General features: G+C 41.1%; 1 protein-coding gene across 4 annotated transcripts in view; it reads left to right on the plus strand.

Moving 5' to 3' along the window:
• cacna1ha (calcium channel, voltage-dependent, T type, alpha 1H subunit a) overlaps positions 1–20358 on the plus strand; it is a 164714-nt gene that overhangs the window by 100853 nt on the left and 43503 nt on the right. For 3 of the 4 annotated variants that reach the window (XM_050068566.1, XM_050068568.1, XM_050068567.1), the window contains exons 8-12: positions 3166–3258; positions 5907–6145; positions 6631–7166; positions 12177–12376; positions 13576–13770. In XM_050068566.1, the coding sequence (XP_049924523.1) occupies positions 3166–3258; positions 5907–6145; positions 6631–7166; positions 12177–12376; positions 13576–13770 (1263 nt within the window). The remainder of the gene's footprint in view (positions 1–3165; positions 3259–5906; positions 6146–6630; positions 7167–12176; positions 12377–13575; positions 13771–20358) is intronic. The other variant, XM_050068569.1, reaches the window with a different exon arrangement.

Here is a 20358-nt window from a genome sequence, read left to right on the forward strand (position 1 = left end):
TAAAATAAAAGTGATTGAGATACAGATAGATGGAGAAAGACAGAAAATATGTTGGAAAAAACAAAAAAAAACAAAACAAGAATGCTCCATTGAATGTTAAATGAGTTGCTTGGCTTGTTATCCCAGTTTACAGCCTTATTCCCTCAGTATCTGTAAATATAAAGAACATGAATTATACATTTCAGCGCAGGGTTCTGAAAACATTTCAGCCCGTGGCTCCAAATTGAGTTGATTCCGGGTTACCAAGGGACTCCTACAGAGAACAACAAGCTGTTAACAAGTCACGTTGGTTATCCACCGCAGCCAAGCCTCTAGCTTGACTGGGTCCCACCTAGTTTGTGATAACAATCGATTTTACTGGAAGATGTCAATCAAACCCAGTCCTGACCCTTGGCTTAAGAACCAGGTAATAGACTGACCTCTGTCAGCACTGTAAGGAGAGAAAAAGAGTAGGGGAGCGGAGCTAAGAGTGGAGAAAGTGAGAAAAAATAGATGACATATGAAGAGGTGGAGGAGGTAAAGTGGAAAGATAAAGGGCGACGAGAGGAGCGAAGGCATCTCAGGGTTATCAGGCCACTGTTTCTATTAACCTACAGGTTAATGACTATCGATCGTGTACTCACACACACACAGTTATTCTGCCAGAGTGTCTATTACGATTCATGTGTTAGTTAAGTCATTAAGCAACGACGGCTGAGGACGTGCTCTCTGGACCACATGTATATCATTAATCTCATTAGCATGAATCACAGGACTCAGTGCCTTGCTAGCTACCTCTGATCTTCACAGTGGGTCATGAGCAGAGGATGGGGGCTGGCCTGGAGGTCAGTGAGTGATTAGTTCAGGTCAGTGTGTTTGTGTCCTTTCGTAAATTAAACCAGTGTCAGGTGAGAATCCTCTCTTTCCCGTGACCCGTATCACTTGACACAAGAGGAATATTTAAAGAAGTTAATGATGCTTTTTTTTAATTTTCCTTTTATTCCATTCTGATCAAAAAAGTACTTTAATTGCTTACATTCTTAATGAATTGTATGCATAAGGGGCAGGTCAATGACAAGACAGATTGCCCAACGAGCCCTGGCTACACTGTGTTAAAATATCGGACGTGATGTCACCCATTGGTTTGTGGATTCCAAATTTGGAGCCTCAGTTTTGGCATTATAGCCCTCGCCATCTTGGATTTTTGGAGCCAGAAGTGACCATATTTGGACAGAGGGTGGAGGTGTGGAAGAGCAAAGGGAGGATCTGACTCTAAACCCCCTTTTCCACCAAGCAGTACGGCACAGTTCAGTTCGGTACACTTTTTCCGTTTCCACTGTGAAAAGTTGTGGATGGTACCAATGGAACCGTTATGTACCGTCCCCATGTTTGGTCCCACCTCTGTTGGGGTACCTAGCACACAGATCTGGTACTAAAAGGTGGAGCTGTTACACTGCAGTCTGATTGGTCAATAGAGGACGGTCACTCTGCTCAGGGCTGAGATGTGGCTGGTTTTGAGGCTGATGTAACCACTGTTCATACTGTGGAGAGTTTTACATATATAAGTAAACTGTAACTACAAAATAAAGGATGTTTTGCTGCCTCTCACAGCAGCTGTAGTTTGAGAAAAAAATAATTCACTGGGCCGACTGCCGGCAACTTTTAAGGTGGAACGTAAACGTGAATCCATCAGCTCACCTTAAATTTCACTTTGACAACTTTGACCATTACTAAAGTTTTTATTGTCTCTCTTGGATGACACACTTTTAGTAATGAGTGGATCTTCAAGCGTTCAAAAAAATATACATTAATTTTGACCGGATTATGTGAACTGCATATATTCTAATCCTCACTCAGAGAAAAAAAAGTGTTGTGGAGCGTAGTTCTTGTGGGCTACAGCAACACTAAACCCCTGAGCTTGCCTTAGAAGGACTAAATGCACAAACCCATTTCTAAATATCCTGTCCAGACTCTCACTGCAGCCTGTTTTATTTTGTTCTGAATATGTCGGACTGAAACCGCACTCTGTGGACGATAAACAAAGTGCAGACTGATAAAGGACAACAACCCCGCCCACATTTAAGAGTACTGTTTGTGGTGGAAACGCTAGGGTCTAGGTACCATGTCTGAAGGGTTACTTTTGGTTCCAAAGGTACCATACCGAAAGTGTTTGGTGGAAACGGGGCTTTAGCCTGCAGTGACTCTGCCTCGTAAACAGACTTTCACTGAAAGTAACCACGTCTTTAATCATGCATAGATTCAACCCTTGATGAGATATAAATAGGTGAGTTATATAAAAAGTCTGTCTGGTTTTCTTTCTTTCCGGTTGTTAAGTGTATGTTAACTGCCAGATTAGTAGTTTAGGTCACTAAATATATGGTGGGTCAGATGACTATTGTTCTTTTCAACAGCCATCTATTTATTCAGTTTTATTCTATAGAATAAAAACCTGCACAATGACTGCATTTTACAGGTGTTTTAGCTCAGAAATGAGAATCCTCTGCTCTTTTGTTAATCCATTGCAAGGAGAGCACTTCAGTAGAGAGTGGATTAGTCAGCTCTGGGGCTATGTGTGTGTGTGTGTGTGTGTGTTATGCATTTTTAGTGTCTGTTCATGGTAGGCTTATGTATGATTCTTTATGAAATCACAGGTATGCACACATGCACGTGCCTGTTGACATGTGTGTTTGGACATTCGTGCAGTGTATGTTCGCTCATGCCGTTGTCGCTCTGGCAGTTTATGCCGTAATGTGTTATGCTAGCTGAGGTGTGAAATGTTGAGGTGTGAGTGTATTATCGGCTTGGCTGAGCTGAGCCACCGCTTTCAGGTCTCAGCATCTCGACTGCTCATTAGCATAGTGGCTACATGAAAGAGCTGCGTCAGTCTCCTGGCACACACACACACACACACACACACACACACACACACATACACACATAAGAGGCTGGAGGGACACCACTGGCTTTCTTCTGAGGAATTGCCATTAAAAACAGAATTGGAAATGTGCTGCATCTGACTGCTGTGTACTTTGAGTGTCTGCATACGTCTGTGTTTGTGCTTCCGTGGGTGTGTTTGTCATATGTTTCTGAAGAAGAAGCAATGGGCAGAGCCACAAAGGAATGCTTTATGTCTACTTTTTCAATCATTATAATACAATGTCTGTCTCTTTTTGTCCCCATCAACAGGTCATCACACTGGAGGGATGGGTAGATATCATGTACTATGTCATGGACGCTCACTCCTTCTACAATTTTATATATTTTATACTGCTCATTATCGTAAGTACCCCCTTATATTTATTTCTGTTTTAGTTAAACCTTTCCTGATATTTGAATGTGTTGCTGTGAGTCAAAGCATGCTCCAAAATAGCAGCAAAATTAATTAAAAGCTACACTTTTGATTTGGTCCAAAATATGTGGTCCAGATCTGCATGGACCAACACGGGTGTTGTTTGAAACTGAACCAAACAAAAACCACTCCAACATTTAATGAGCCCTAACCCGGCAAAGCTAAACTCTTCACAGTAATCCTGACTTCCTGAAGTTTTTTTTTTAAACAGTTAGGCTTTGTTTGTGGAGTATCAGCCATCTCTAGCTGAAAGAATTGCAGATTGCAACCAGCTGAAACATGTTCCAAGTGTGAACTCCCAGTTAGAATTTCCTCAGTGTGTGTTATTCAGGAGATTCCTACCAGATGCTGAATTATCTGCAAAGGCCTCTTCCTCTTCAAAATAAACAGACTAGGTGATTCAAACTGGTAAAAAAAAACACTGACTAAAGCAGTTTCACATTTCAAGTCACTGTTTCTCCAACACTGTTTGGCTTGACGCAGACAGGCCGCCAACCCAGCACCTGCTTATGCGTGCTCACCTTTTTTCTCTATTAAGTTAAGATCCAGGCATTTAGGAGGTCTAAATTATCTACAGAGGTCTCTTCCTCTCCAAAACAAACAAACCTGGTGATTTCAACTGATAAAAAACTGAATAAAGCAGTTTCAGATTACGAATATGTATTTTTATGAAGCTGCTGGTTGCGGAGGGTCTAACCATGGTGGCCGAGGCAAAAATGCGAATGGTCTTATCTAGAGCCAGTGTTTGGTTTGTCCATTCAGGTGATTAGAAATCAGAAATCTGAAGGGCGGGGGTTTTGCCTCCCTAAATGTAGCACTAAGCATTACAGATCATCCCTCGTTCCATCTGCTATTGCTTTTCTTAACCAGCGGTGACAACTAATTGTCCCTGATTTATCCCTGACAGTGTGTGATACTAGATTCTGAGTGTTATGTATCGTACTGTCTGTTTTGTTTTACTTATGACTACTCTCTGTATCCCAAATTGCCCCCTGGGGGCGTTAAAGTTTTACCATACCATACTTTACCATACCATACCTTACCTTACCTTACCTTACCTTACCTTACTTTACCATACCTTACCTTACCTTACCTTACATGACATGACATGACATGACATGACATGACATGACATGACCGTACCGTACCTTACCTTACCTTACCTTACTTTACCATACCATACCTTATCTTACCATACCGTACCTTACCTTACCATACCATACCATACCATACCTTACCTAACCTTACCTTACTTTACCTTAATTTACCTTACCTTACCTTACCATACCATACCATACCATACCATACCATACCTTACCTTACCTTACCTTACCTTACCTTACCTTACCTTACCTTACTTTACCTTACCTTACCTTACCTTACCTTACCTTACCTTACCTTACCTTACCTTAATTTACCATACCTTACCTTGCCTTGCCTTGCCTTATCTTACCTTACCTTACTTTATTGATTCCCAAGGGGAAATTGTGATTTGTTACCGTCGTTCCATTCCTGCAGTATATCTCCCTAAGTTCTACTCACTGGACCTTTACATCTAATATTTTGCCACAGAACCTGAACTCAGCACTATCTGACACACACATTTCTTTAATCCTGCTCCTCTTTATAAGGCTCTACACAGTCTGCTCTCAACAGATATGCATATGTATAATGTGTTGCTCCTCAAAGATATAGTTTGTGTGCTTGCATTTGAGTCCTGCTTTTGCAGAATAACCTTTCCAAAGCAAACCACCAAACTCTGCTTGAGGCATTACTCCCCTCTGTTGAACCTCGCAGACTTCTTATCGTGTATAATTTCACTCTTATCACACTGTAGTGGGGTTTTCAAAGATCCAAGCTTTGGCTATATTTTACAATGCTGTATGAGCTCCATGCCTGCCTGTCGTTTGATGTAGAAGTGCTTATTATGCATTGGGGAGGAGAGAGGGAGATTAAAATGGGGGAGAAAGAGAAAAGGGGTTAGAGAGAGAAAGAGGGGAGTAGAGGAAGGGCTGGAAGAAAAACAAAGTGATTCATAAAGACAGAGGTGAGACAGAGATTAAGATAAATGAGAATATCAGAGGAAAGAATTTAAAGAAAAAATGGAGAAAGTGCTCATCTAATTTTCTATCTCTTTTTCAGTAACATTCAGTAATGGCCTGTTAAATAGACATTTCTTTCTAGACGTGATAGATAGTCCTAACTTCCTGTCAAGGCCACCTCATCAGAGCGTGATTTAAATTTCAAGATTTTAAAGCAATGATAAAAACAAAGTCAGTTTTATCAGCCCAGGATCTTGCAACAGGCTGCAGCTTAATAATACATGAGCCCTAATACAGCTTCTTGTTGACACAGTGTTTTATTACACTTTTAACACCTTGAGGGTTGAGTTGCTCCTTAAATAGAATATTGATGAAGTAGCCACTGTGTCGATTTTCTATTTGAACAGCGAGAAAACAGGAAAGATTTCACAGATATATCGCAGCACTTTTACTTAGTGGGCTTCAGGGATAACAATTGCTCCCATATCATTACACTGCTGCTGCTTTATCACTCCAGTCTCTACCTCCCCAATCAGGTGGGCTCTTTCTTCATGATCAACTTGTGCCTCGTGGTCATCGCCACCCAGTTTTCCGAGACAAAGCAGAGGGAGAATGCTCTGATGAGGGAGCAGCGTGCTCGCTACATGTCCAACGACTCCACGCTCGCCAGCTACAGCGAACCAGGCTCGTGCTACGAGGAGATGCTACGCTACATCAGCCACCTTTATCGCAAATTCACACGCAGGCTGCAGAGGATATACTCTGGATGGCACAGGTTAGATGTGTGGCTGTTTTTGGTGGTATTTTTTACTTTCTATGTCCAGAAATATCCATTCAAATATAGATGACATGAAATAATGTTAATGTTTTTACAAAGGGATGCAATATCGCTTGACAGACAAGAATTTTCATCACGCAACCTGTGCTGGAATTGTTCCATGCATGCTTGTAGATTGTGTGATATTACGAGGCAGACTGTCAAAATATCAGGATAAATTCCCTTTATTGAAATTATAATCATACATTTTTCCCCAGGTTGAATTATTCATGGCTCTCCCCAGCATTTCCTAGTCTTCACTGGTTCTCCTGTGTCTATTTGAAACATGTATGAGTCATACGAGCCAACTAAAATGTGTGGTGTAAGGGGAATTTAAGATTTGTGTCAGTGTGCTTTGGCAATTTTGTATCTCACAGAATTACATTATATAACAATACTTAGCATTGGCATAGCATTATTAATGTCTCCTGTCCTTTTGTCAGTAAACGGCGTAAAAAGGTGAATCCTAATGGCAGCAGCGGAGGAAGTAACGGCGGGGGTAATGGACACGGCCACAGCTCCAGCAGGACCTGTGGAGGCTTAGGCCCGGGTAGTGCATTGTGGCTAAGACCGATCCACAACCTTCTGCAGCACCATCAGCACCAGCACTGTCGCCTCAGCAACGGGGGGCAGCACACCATCACCGTGACAACCGCCGAGCACACGGACGGAGAAGGAGGGGAGGAGCTGGAGATGAAGTCTCTTCCTGTCCGGAGAGGAAGTACAAATGGAAATAGCGGGAGCAGCGGGGGCAACCCATCCGTCGTCACCCAGGGTATGGGGGCGTTGCTCGGGCGACTGAACGGAGGGATGAACTATCCGACCATTCTGCCGTCATTTGTGTGCAGCTACAGCAGTAAGACACCGCCGCCCCACTCCCAGCAGTGTGGACACAGTCCGGAGCAGCACCCACCAAACCACCCATCATCTGAACACACAGAGACACTGAACAAGCTCTACCAGCTCATGGGACAGCACAGTAAGAGCACATACACATGTCTTGCATTTAAAGGGGCACCCGTATTTTCCCATGATTGTGTGTTTAAGTGACTTGTGGGAAGAACAATTTTAGAAATCTGTGCAGTAATGACACAAAGTGTTGCAGCCAGCAACAAGGAAACATACTTCAATGTAACCACTTTTGGCAGTTGTGCCCTGTCAGTTAAGTCCATTTAAAGCTCTGACAAGCTCAGATTGTTATTTTAAGTGTCTGACAACATTACACAAAGGACCCTACACAGGAATTAAATATTTTTCTGTGCTTGTTTCATTTTGTTTTATGTCCAAGTCTCACTAAAAGTCTCACCCCGAAATCTCTAAGACTTTAAACATTGTCAAAATCAGCCAAATTATTTAACCATAACACTGAAAATCTTTTAGATAAGACGAAGATACCTTTTCTGTACTCTACCACAACATACTCTTCCTGATACACCTCCCTACAACTTTTACTAATGTTTCCATTATTTACCTTCCTGCGCCAATTCACCATTTGTGAGATTTTAGAGAATTCTGGCTAGCGAGACTTGGACACAAAACCAAACTGGGCAAGTGAAAGGTACGGAAAGGTTTTCATATCTCTCTAGAGTCATTTCTGAGGCTCTGAATCTGAGCGTTTCAGTGGCAAAAACATGCATTCTAAGCAGATGTAAATTGCACCTGCCTCAGGTTGGTTCGTTGGTTGGTTGGTTCTTTAGCTGAATGAGTAGACAGGTAGATAGGTAGATATGAGTCCTTTCGGAAATTCATTGTGTACCACACAGCAATCATCAGATTTAAATAGACTGAAACTAAGGGTGCTCTCACACCTGCCCTGCGGTGCTTTTGAGCAGGTGTGAACACAGCAATCCCACTCAGGTGTGCACCAAAACAACTGGACCGAGACCTTCTTGAAGAGGTGGTCTCGGTCTCTGTTTTATCTGGTCCGCTTGTAAATGCTGCCGTGAGAACACGAACCAACTCTAGGCAATTATGCAACTTTGTAACAAAATGAGTCCCTGATTCAGACCAAAGCAAGACAACTCTAGGTCTGAAAGCACCCTAGAACACTGACAACAAGCACCAAAAACTAAGCATAAACAACAGTACACCTCTCCATTATTATAGACCTATCCACCATGCATCATTAAAGTGCTCTACATGTCATAAAACACACACAGAGGTTCAGTTATTTTGTTCAGGCTTACAGTAAGTTGTACCCTCTTTGCTGCTGCCAGCTGCAGTACTGTGTCTTAATGCTGGACAAATTCAAAAATTGCTGTTCCCACGAGTCACTGGGACACAACAACATGGGAAAATAGGGTCCACAGTGAAAAATACTGGAGTTCCCCTACAAGGACTGTGGACTGTAGACAACTTTCTCTCAATCTTTTTAGTTTGGGTTTACTGGTTAACATAACATTACTAATCCTGTTATTCTTCATAGTCGAGGATTCATTTTGTTTTCTATTTTGCCTGTCTTTCTTCTGCTTGTATTTTAAATGGGTTTCACTCTCCTGTAATTCCCTCCTCAATCTGTACTTGACGCTGTGGATTTCCCTCAGGCTCTATTATATTTTCTTGCGATCACCGTCCTGTTTTCATCTTCATGTCTGGCTCTTCCATTTAGTAAATACATCTGTCTTCATCCCAAGTTTGACCTGAGGTAGCCTTTGTTGTGTGTGTGTGTGTGTGTGTGTGTGTGTGCGCGCATGGGTCTCAAGCAGCACTTGCGGAGTCCTGACAGGAAATCCATGTCTCGAGTGCTACCGTCATCAGTGCAGAGAGGTGGATAAAGGGAAGGATTGAGGGAATCAACGCGGTGTGCGGGTTGTGGCAGAGGGAAGAAAAGAAGGCAAAGTAACACAGAAACAGATGGATTTAAGAGGAGAGGCATGAAGTATTAAAAATTCAGATTTAGAAGGAAAGGCTAGAAGGGTGAGACATGGAGAGAAAAATAGATCAATGTGGAGAAAGGAGAAAAAAGAAGGGCTAGCTGGGGGGACAGCATGAGGCAGAGAGAGGAGAGGACAGAGGACAGGCAGAGAGGAGATAATATAAAACTGTTGGTTGCACAGGAAAATGACAAAGCAGCAGAAGTATGATAGATTTGTCTGTTTTATCTTAATGAATTAAGACTGCTAACAAGCACACACACACATTCACACACTGCTGGCTGCCGACACTCCAAACATAATTGAGTGCACACGAATTAGTTCCTTGCTGTAGCGAAGAGTAACTGTGCGACACATGATAAATAAAGGAAAGGCAGCGATGAGGAAGAGTGTTGAAACAGGCTTAGAAACACCACAAGAGTGTGTTCAACGTGTTAAACAGTCAATACACGTTTGATCTGCACACAGTCAATACGATACGTTCGGAGAGTGAGAGTAACACTACTAATGTGTGGTAGAGATCACACATTTTATATTGGCTTTAATGGACAGCGATTTAAAGCTAAAATCTAAATGAGTAATAGTCTAGTCATTGTCGGACATTTCTGGATCTGTAGTTTGTAAATGTTTGCTTTCAGCTTTGTCAGATGACTCAATCTCAGCTAAGCCTTGCAGTGTAATGGGATTAGAGTTTGAATGCTGTTTTTGGTTGAATAGCCCCTTCATTCTCCTCTTGGGAATATTTTTTTAAGTCTTAGGCTTTCAAATCTAATTTGAGTTTAAATGTGATTTAATCTAACCTAATGTGATTTAAGGTGATGTGAGGTTGGGATGAATTTGAACGAGCTTTTTGTCAGACAAATATTTTGCCCCTTGAAGGCATTTGCTAAAAGAATTTGGGAGAATGCAAACAATCTGTCAAGAGTTGGAGTCAATACACTTAGACAAACAGACATGGAAATGTATTTGTGGCAGCGATATTCAAAAGATTGTAAAAGACAATGAAATGTGAGGACAACTGTAACAAGCCTTTTTATAGCTTGAGGTATTAGAAAGCTTTGTAAACAAGATAGTGCTCTGTTGAAGAGCTGATGTTTCCAGGAGTCATGTTTAGCTGCGGTGCAGTTCCATCGTACTGGTTTTAACAGGATGTAGTCAGAGGAACAGAGGGTGAGAGGAGTCAGCCAGGATCTTGTACGGTACTGTGGGCGAGCTCGCTGTACTCACTGCGGAAACCGGCTTGTTTTGGCTCTCTACTGAGATAGGACATCCCTTCAGCACTACATGCATTTCACTTACATTATAGTCTTACAGCTTTATTATTACACCCTAATGTTTCACTGTTTTCATTTCTATTTTAAATATAGCATCATACTGTTCTGTCTTTCTCTGTGACAAACACAAGTGTTTTGCACTGTTTAAAGACATCTCAAAGTTCATATAAAACTAAATGGTGGGAGAAATTGCTGATGGATAAATAACAGACTAAGTACATACAACCAGGAGTGTTTTAGCTTGTACTCATGACCAGGGCGTCAAATACAGAAGCTTGGTCTGTGGCTATCTGTATATGATCCAGATGCACAAGACACCCTTTAGTGTCTGTTTTTCAACTAACTCCAATTTGAACCCATTCACAGCACAGTCTGTATAGGTTGGGAGGGTGGGAGGGGTGGGGTGGATGGATCAAACAAACATAGGACTTTCACCCAGGAGACCTGTGTTTGTGTCCTGTGTGAAAGGACTTACTTAAGTTTCCCAACAAACTTATTTTGAGCCCAAACATGGTGGCAAAACATGATTATTTAATAAACCTATCCAAGTAGTTTTGTTGCCTAAACCTTAATTAGTTTTGGTGATGAAACCCACTGTGCAAAAGAAAGTTTATTTTGAAAAGACACCAGGTATATAACGAGCAGAAATTGACCCTGAACCTCAAAAACTGAAGCTAGAGGGGTTCCTAGAGCAGTGGTTCCCAACAGGTCCAGCCATGGGGTACAAATGTCTCCTTCGTCATTAGTTCAAGGTCCACACGGTTTAATATATTCAGCATCATACTTGTGTTTGGCTATGTCGTCAAGCTAGTTTGCTGTCTCTTTCAAGGTGCTGTCTGTTAGTCACTCACTCCACAGCAGGAAATGGCACTTCAAAATAAAAGCTCCAGAAATTCACTGTACTTAAAAAAGGGACAGATTTAACACATTTGCAAGTCCCTTGCGGTCCATTCAGAATGGACCCATGACCCACTTTTGGACCATGACCCACCAGTTGGGAGCCACTGTCCTAGAGCGTCATAGTTTGAAGTGTAGGGCCACTGACCAAGCAACTGTATTTAATAATTTGAGAGTCAGAACGGGTTTGTAACTTTAACTGCGGTGGAGGGAAACGTTCCTCCCCTGACTTTTCAAAATCCTGTTTTTGTCCCACTTACTTTTATTGTTTCAGACTGATTTTTTTTCTTCCAAAGTTTCTCTGAATCATGTGCTCTGACTGTCTGCAACCATAATTGAAATGAGAGAGAAGTTGATACACTCATCCAAGTCACCTTGAATTATCCAGCACTCACAGCAATAAGCTTAACAAGCAGTAGCGAGTGCTTTGCAGGAATGATTTGCAAAATTTGTTGCCCTGTTTCGCCTCTCAGGCTGCTTACTCACCGCACCTTGATGGTGGAGGTTGTCGAAAAAGACTGCAAGTGCAACTCAGGGCTGGAAAAAGTACTTTCACATGCTCTGTGTTATTATTTACAGTTAACATTTTTCTAAAAAGATGCTTGAAATGAACATCGATCAAGGGCAATACATTGTAGTAAAGATGCGAACATACGTAATCTTTGATGTCATATTGTTATATAACATTAGATTTTGAGATATTGATTAAATAACCATAGAGACATGGAACCATTGCCCCCCAAAAAATAGTACTAGTAATATTTGTGTTCAGTTTTTCGCAATGAAAAATGGTGCAACAGGTGAAAGGCTGGTAGGGTAAAAAAAAAATCCCTTCTGTCGTGTTTGACTTTCTCAAAAACTAAAAAGACAACAGCAGCAAATGAGGACAGCTAGGAAAACCCCCCTATGAAATGTCTGACTGTCTCCTCCCGTTTCCCCCTTCAGGTCGCCAGAGGCTGCTGTACCAGCTGGCAGGCGTGGTGCCCAGCCCTCTGCTCTTGGAGCTGCTCAGTTGCCCTTTGTGTGCCCGCAGCCTGGAGACCTTGGAGCTGGAACTGGGAGACCTGGAGGGAGGCAGAGGAGAGGCTGATGGGCTGCACGACTTCCCCCAGGTCAGACTGCAAGTTGGTGGACTAATGATGACGGTAAACAGTGAGGATGGAGGTTGTGGATGTGGTGATTTGGCATTAACAACAGTGGCGATGATGGCCAAATGCGAATTCAGAGCTGGAGAAACATGGCCATATATTATTTTTAAAGAATTGCATTTGAAAGCCCTGACACTTAAAGTCCCCCTTCATTCAAAAATGTGTTTTTCTGCTACATGTGAACCCTAAAATGTCTGACCTTGACTATACTGACTTGTATGTGTGCAAAGTTTATCACAAGAGGGGCCAATGTCTTTGTGATTCAATAAAATATGAGATTTCAACATATGCCAGTCAAACTAAAAGAGGTACATTACTAATATGAAAGCCAATCGTTGTCTTGTGAAGGACACAAATATAGATGGGAGACTTTGACACAAAGAACCCTAAAATCTCCAGCACAGAGTGGACTTTGCAGTACAGAGAGCGGAGTTAGCATTAGCATAGTGAACGTTTTGACACCAAATATGGTAGAGTCTGCAGGTTTTGGATGTAAACCAGACCCTGGAGCTTCCTTCTACTATTTAAACCCCATTGTAGAAGAAATACTTTTTATGTTTCACGACCATTAATGTTGTGTCAGCCACTGCAAGTTAGCCCACCAGCTACCAAGCTAATAAACAACATAAACAAATAAAAGATGCTAACTACAGTTACCATTTTGATACATCTGTTCGTTATTAGTGCGCAACAGACTCCTCATCCAAGTTTGGATCTAACTGGGGCTCAGACATGTACAGCTGTATCTCTCCTATGTTTTCTTGAATGCTAATGCTAGCAATCTTGATGCGCACTGCTCTTTCACCAGTCAGCTAGTAGTGGTCCAGTCCTAGTAGCACTCTGTGCTGGAGAGAGCTTAAAGCAGAAGCAAAATCTTGCACAAGCAGGAGTGGTGTGTTGGCCGGGGCCAGATATAGTGTCTCTCAGTGAGAGTTTTGTTTTACTTTTTATATGGGAAAACCATTTTAAACAAAAATATGAATCATAGCAGAGTATATATACATAATTTAAAATGTGTCTGGAGGGGGACTTTAACAGTTGAAATCAAAAGTATTGTTGTTTAAAACTGTGTTAACTGATTATTTTTGTATATTTCCTTAAACTACAGTAATTACTGAATGAAAGAGTTTTTGTATCCAAAACCCCTCAGTCAGCATGGCGCCTGACTTAACATAACTCTCCCATCTTTACTCTAGGCGGGGGATCTAAGAGGTGGGCGATGTCGGAGCAGACGGCGAGGGGTCGTGGATTACAAAAATGGAGTGGTTTACGCCTGGGTAGGCTTCAGGGAAAAGCTGAAGAGGATTGTGGAAAGTAAATACTTCAACCGAGGGATCATGATCGCCATCCTCGTCAATACTCTCAGCATGGGGATAGAGTACCATGAACAGGTAAGAATTCATGAGACGAGGGGTGAATGGAAGACATAAAGAGTTCAGATCATTGGTTTAAAACTACCGACCTTCACAGAGAAACAGGAAGTCTGGTGAGAACTGTCAGACTTGGCATTTGTGTGTGAAACTGGCATTTGTCTGTCTGAGTATAATGAGAGGAAATGAGAGTATCATCAGGTGAGGGAATGAAGGAAGAGAGCAGTACCCACTCTTTCCCTCTTTCTCACACACATATATAAACTCTGTCACACACACTCGAGGATTATGTTTCGAGTTTACCCTGTGTGGCCAACATCTGGGAAGTATCGGCTTAATAATACAGCTCCCCTTTGCCTCGCTCCACTGTCGCACACTCTGACAAATTTGTGCGGTAGCACAGACACATTCGTCTACAGAGTTTTTACACCCAAGTATATTATATATGCTCACGCACGCACACAACCTTTTAGTTTCCCAGCAGTACAGCAGGATAAATGGATGAAAACCCAAAGAGAAGATTCTTGTGCAGAGACACGGTCCATTCCCTCCTTTCCATTCTCCGTCTCTCCTTGCCTCCCTCTCCTCCAGTCCCCTCTCCAGGGGATGTGTGTGTGTTTCTATCTTTGTGGTATAAACATAAGAAGCGACTGGGAGAGTCATGGCCTTATTGGGCCAATAACACACACACACACACACACACACACACACACATACACACACAGACTGAAGTGTTATGTAAGAGTTCCTCCTCCCCTCAGTACTCATCATCCCCCTTATGTGACACCTAGCCAAACTTTATGAGACTATGAGTGTATATGTGTGTGTGAAGAGGTGTATGAATGTAGGAGGCATAGTGTAGACAGTGTGTGTGTCTGTATGTGTGTGTTTAGTGTGTGTGTGTGGACTGATTTGTGAAAATCGATTTCAAATACACTGTCTGGCAGCTCAGAACAGTCTAAACTGTCCTTTAATTCACACATCTCAACACACTAACAAACATTTACGGTATTTTAGTTGGTCTTAATAAAAACATGTTAATGACTGACACAAATCCAACTTGATCACTCACAAATAAGTGTGTGGATGGTAAATACTTTAGATCAGAGGTCTTCAGTGTTTTCAGACCAAGGACCCCTTAGCTGAAATGGAAATGGAGCAGCAACCCCCTACTACATATGTTAAATAATATTGAGTTTCATAATAAACTGGGCCTATTATATGGGTAGCCTAATGACGATTATTGGCAGATTCACAGATTTATCAACCGACATCATGTTTGTTTCTGATGTAGACAGTATTTAAGAGTCTCTTGCTCAAAAAGTTACTTAACAGTTCATTGTGGCTCACAGGAATGTCTGTAAACTTAGAGTAATAATACAGCTAACTGGCCAATATGTTTCAATAGCATGTAACTGTTGGCTAACCAGTTAGCCTCACTGTTATGGATAGAATCTGCACAGTGATTTAGCATTAGCTAGCTAACATGATTGCACAAGGATTCATAGGTAATAGCCTATCATCAGTGTTGTGTATTGTAATTAAATGTTTGTGGTTTTTACGAATAGGCCAGGTCATCTTAGCTAATAATATGTTTGATAAATGTTAATGTGTATATTCCGGCACATTTTAATTTCAGGGGGATGGGGACAAAACCTTACATTAAAACTTACAAGCAATAATTTGGCAGCCCTCCTGCAGTACATTTGAGAACCACCTAGGGGTCGCAGATCCCCTGTTGAAGAGCCAGGCTTTAGATCAGGGGTGTCAAACTCATTTTAGTTTGATTTGATTTGAGTGGGCTGGACCACTGAAACCACTGCATAATAACCTGTAAATATCAACCCCTTCAAATGTTTCTTTCATTCTGAAAATGTTCATCCATTTACCAAACAAAGAAAGAAAAATGATGTGCAGATTCAACAGTACCTCTTAGTTTTTCCACATTCAGTCAGTCTATGACCTAAAGTGGAAGTTATTGAAGAAGCAGGATAAGTCAACCCCTGCCTTACAATCTGAAGTTTTGTCAGTGCCTCAGCAGCAGGGTTCCACTAATATTGTTTTAGGACAGAAGTCTGCTGGTTGACAATATTTTGCACAATGTTCAATATCTTTAAATACGACCATATGAAGTACTTATTGTTCTTTCAGAGAGCTGTATTCTGGTCAGGGTGGAAAAGCCTTTAAGGCAGTATTGTACATGAAGTATCTGCTCACTGTTTAAACCTCTCAGCCTCTACAAGTGCATCAACATTAGGTGTGCAAGGTCATCTAGAGGGCTGGATTGGACCCTTTGGCGAGCCGGTTCTGGCCCCCGGCTTTAGATTATATTTAAAAGACAAATCTGACAAACATGAATTTTTTCTTGAAGTTTGTGTATCAAAAGCACACAGACAAACAAAGAAATACACATTATAGATACGCTCCTAGGTGCTCAATTAAAGAAGCTGAAGATGTAGGCATTGTGTCCCTGATTCTATTCATATGCTTTTATATACTAAGATATATTGTATGATTTGGTCCATGTTATTTCATTTTGTGTACTAAGCAGGATTATTTTTGTTCATGTCAGCGTCCTCCTTTAAAGGTTGTTCCTTTACTTGCTGCTGATGTGTGTGTGCAGGTGTGTGTATCTCTTGTGCGTTTGTCCCTCATAGTCTTAAGGGCAAGGTCATGTGCAGAGTTGTGTTCGAACACACTTGAAATTTCTTCTTCCTGGCTCTGACACAGTATTTAATTCTGATTGATCGCCTGGTCTGACAAACATAACGATGGTAGCGGAAAGCAACGTCTGAAGCAATAGTTCAGAATGCTCATCAGGGACCAGAGTAGATTACATAAAACATATTGACATATGGTTAAGCGCTTCTAATTACTTCTGAAACCATGCAGTTACTAATGATCATGGCAATCTAGTGCTGAAACAGTGCATCATGGGATGCAGCTGACAACTCAAGGGCACCTTGATGGGATATTAATAGAGGGAATAGTGTGTCTTTCATTTCCCCCACCCATGTGTTTCTTGCTGGCTGCAGGACTTGAATACTCATGGCGTTGATTCTTCTCTAACCTTTAAGCTTGACCAGCTCCCGAACTGTTTTGCTCCTTACAAATGGTTATCCATAATGTTCTCATAAGCTGGAACAGAAACCAGAATTCAGAGCACTGAGCTAATGAGTCAAACATCAAAGCACAAATCCAAGAGAAGACATCAGTGTATGATTATTGAACTGAATCTAGGCGAGTTCATTGAGTTTTTTAGCACTCCAAACCTTCAGCTCTCAGCTTTGAGCCCTTCAGCCATTGCTGTTTTTTTATTTTGTATTGTTTTATCTGCTCTGTCAGCCATAATGTACACTCCCCTCTCAACACACGGTTAAGCAGCAAGTAAAGATGCATTTGTAATCCTCGCAGGCATAGAAACTACTGCGTAGCGTATGGAAATTATTGCCCTCTAAGTCAGCAGTATGCTCTTTCATTTCTCTGGTGTGACGGCCACAAAGGTAATGAAAATGCCACTAGTCCACTGTTAAATAATAATGTATGTGGGTCTAGTATTTTGACTGCTTGAGATAGAATAGCTGACTGAGAGTTCTTTGAAAGCTTTGTTGAAGTGCTTTAAAGTTTTTATGTGCTGGCCGGTCAGTGAATCTGAACAAACAGGCAGGACAGCAAACAGCTCGTCCCTCTATAGTCTGCCCAGCTCTTAGAGATAAATAAATAAACATGGCATTGTTTTCCTCACCATGCAGGACAACAAAAGTCGTACTCGAGTCCTCTGGCGTTACTTCCATGCCCTTTTATTTTTGCACTGGCGTTTCTGCTTTGGTTTTCAAGCCTCACGACTGTCCCAATTAACTCAATAGCTCATCAGCCGAAAATAGTCCCAAAAAGAGAGATGCTGCATGCTTTAGATTACATAACCCCGTGCTGCACTGAAGGTATACTCCACATACAGCAGCCTAGTTCATATTGACAGTGAGGTCACAGCTATACGAGCCATAGCAGTAAACATACCAACTACCAAACTAATGCTGCAATGGATGTAATCCCTCAGTGGGTTGACATGTCCGGAGACACACACACAACCTTTCCTGCAGTTGATAAGGTCAATAAAGCAATTGATTAGACAGGCTCAGGATGCCCAATACCTTGTGTGTGTGCATGTTTGTGTGTGTGTGTTTGAGCAATCACAGTATAAAATTGGAACACTTATCAATACACTGAATCAGACAGACTGTATTTTGCCAACAACAAATATCCGTGAAATTGAAAAAGATACAAAAAGCTGTGTGCTTAATCAGTTTCTCATGCAGTGAGAGACGGGATCCTGAAAGTGACACAGAATTCATCTATTCCAGCAATGGAAGAAGTATTCAGATCATTCGCCAAAGTGAAAGTAGTAACACCTCTCCATGAAAGTAGTCCAGTACAAGTAAAAGTTCTGGAAGCATAATTTTACTTAATCAAACAAACAGAAGTTTAGGCAATAAAGTGTACTTACAGCATTAAAGCTATAGTGGGTAACTTTAATTGAAAAAAAAAAAAAAAAATACTTCTTGTTACACTTGCTGAAACTCACTTTACCCAGAGACAGATAATTTGCAAAAAAAACAAAAACAAAAAACATGTTATTCCTCCTCCTCATGCTTCTAATGACATTTGCAAGAATCCACCAACCACTGCTTGTGAATTGTGGTCAAACTGTCAAACTAGGCAGCGCTGAGCAAAAAAAAAAAATCAAGATTATGTTACTGCATTGCCTGTTTCATTTAGGTGTGGTGGCAAATGCCATTAAAGCACAAGGAGGAGGCAGATTATCACAGATTATCTGTCTCATGTACTACCGTCAGTATGTAGTGACAGTTTCATCAAATATAAAAACATACCTATTTTTTACATTTACCAACTTCGGCTTTAAAAGTAAAAGTACTCAATATACAGCATGGCCCTTGTCAGCATTATATTTTTGTATGATTGTGTCATTAACATGTAAGTAAATGCCAGTTAAGGTGTGTCTAATTTAAGTTATTCATACAGTATTCTCCTGGGTAATTTATGCATCACCTTTTATTAACTTATATCCTCTTGAGACCTAAAGTTTTGTTTGGTATGCATTTTTAATTTCTCTTAGCTATCTGGGATCAGTAGGACCCGATAAGTATAAAAAACTAACCATTGTCAACAATAACTAAGTCCCAATGTCCTCAAACGAGACAATAATGAAGCCCCAGTGTCTTCTAATGGGGCAACAGTGAAATAAACAAGTTTCAACCATAAAATGTGATCAGGTTTTTGACCTTGTCCACTTTTGTGTCAGGATCAGCTGCAGACTGACTTGGCAGAGATGGCTGCCATCTTGTTTTTACATGGATTGTGTGTGCTTCAACTATGACTAGATGGCGTAGAAGGTGTCACAAACAAGGACAATGAGTCTAAGTTAAGTATAATGAAGTGTAGGGTCAAGTAAACCCAGAATGTGATGTCCTCATATGAGGACACAGGGTCTCAGGAGGATATGATTTGTTTGATAACTCTTATCTGTCTGATAAATGTATTGGAGTGGAATGGACTGTATTTAAAATAGCCTACTCCAGTAAAATATATATGTATATATTCTCTATTATTACAACAACAACACAGACAGACAAGTACAACTGTCACACACCACAAATGAGCAAGTGCAGCATCCAGTTGAAAAGCAACACAAAAAGAACAGCTAAATACATAAACATGTACAATTTTCTTAATGGTTTGGAATTTTAGCAGAAGTGACATTGACCAAGAGTGCTGTTTGAAACTAACCTCAATTCCTCGATGGTAATCAGCTCAGACAATTCCAGGTCCCTCTGTAAATTATTCCAGGGACAAGGAGCAACAACATTGTCTAGTTCTGTTTAAACACTGGGGACCAGCATCAGTAATATATTGTGAGAGCCAGGCCATACTGGATTTGGTTTTACACATGTATGTACACAGATAAGAAGGAACCAATCTGAGCAGAGATTTATATACAAAAACCAACCAATGCAAACAGACAGACTTCTTTAGGCATTGGTCAGGTGCATTCATAAAGAGCAGATCACCATAGTCCAATAAAGGTAAAAAAAATAAAAAAAAGTTGCCGAAATCCAGTCTAAAAAGTACTTTGGCCTACTTGAGCCATTAAACTTCCTACCACTGCTCTCACCCTCTAGTCTTGAGAGGTGGCTGTCAGAAGTTTGGAGTTTACTCCTCCCCAGGAGGTTTTATGTGTCTGTGTCTGTCTGAGTGTTTGGGGTGCAGTGAGGTGAGTGAACTGTAGTATGGCGCCCTCTATCTGTGATCATGATCATCAGTTGGACTTGAATTGCTTTTAAAAGTTGTCTTATACATCAGAGTGCACAAATATATATCCGTATTTAACACTGTTGGTATTTTCTGCCTGAGGATATCTTCATATATGTTATCAATATATAAAAATGGATGATTTTAATTATTTAGAATGAAGCGTATGTGTATACTGTTCACATACCTGACTTGTATGATTGTGAAAGGGGAATCCTGATTTATCAAACATATTCATAGAACCAGTTCTGTAATTTCTAGCAACAATAACCACAAAGCCAA

This window comes from Epinephelus moara, chromosome 18 (genome assembly GCF_006386435.1).
Source record: "Epinephelus moara isolate mb chromosome 18, YSFRI_EMoa_1.0, whole genome shotgun sequence".
NCBI classification, from domain to species: domain Eukaryota; kingdom Metazoa; phylum Chordata; class Actinopteri; order Perciformes; family Serranidae; genus Epinephelus; species Epinephelus moara.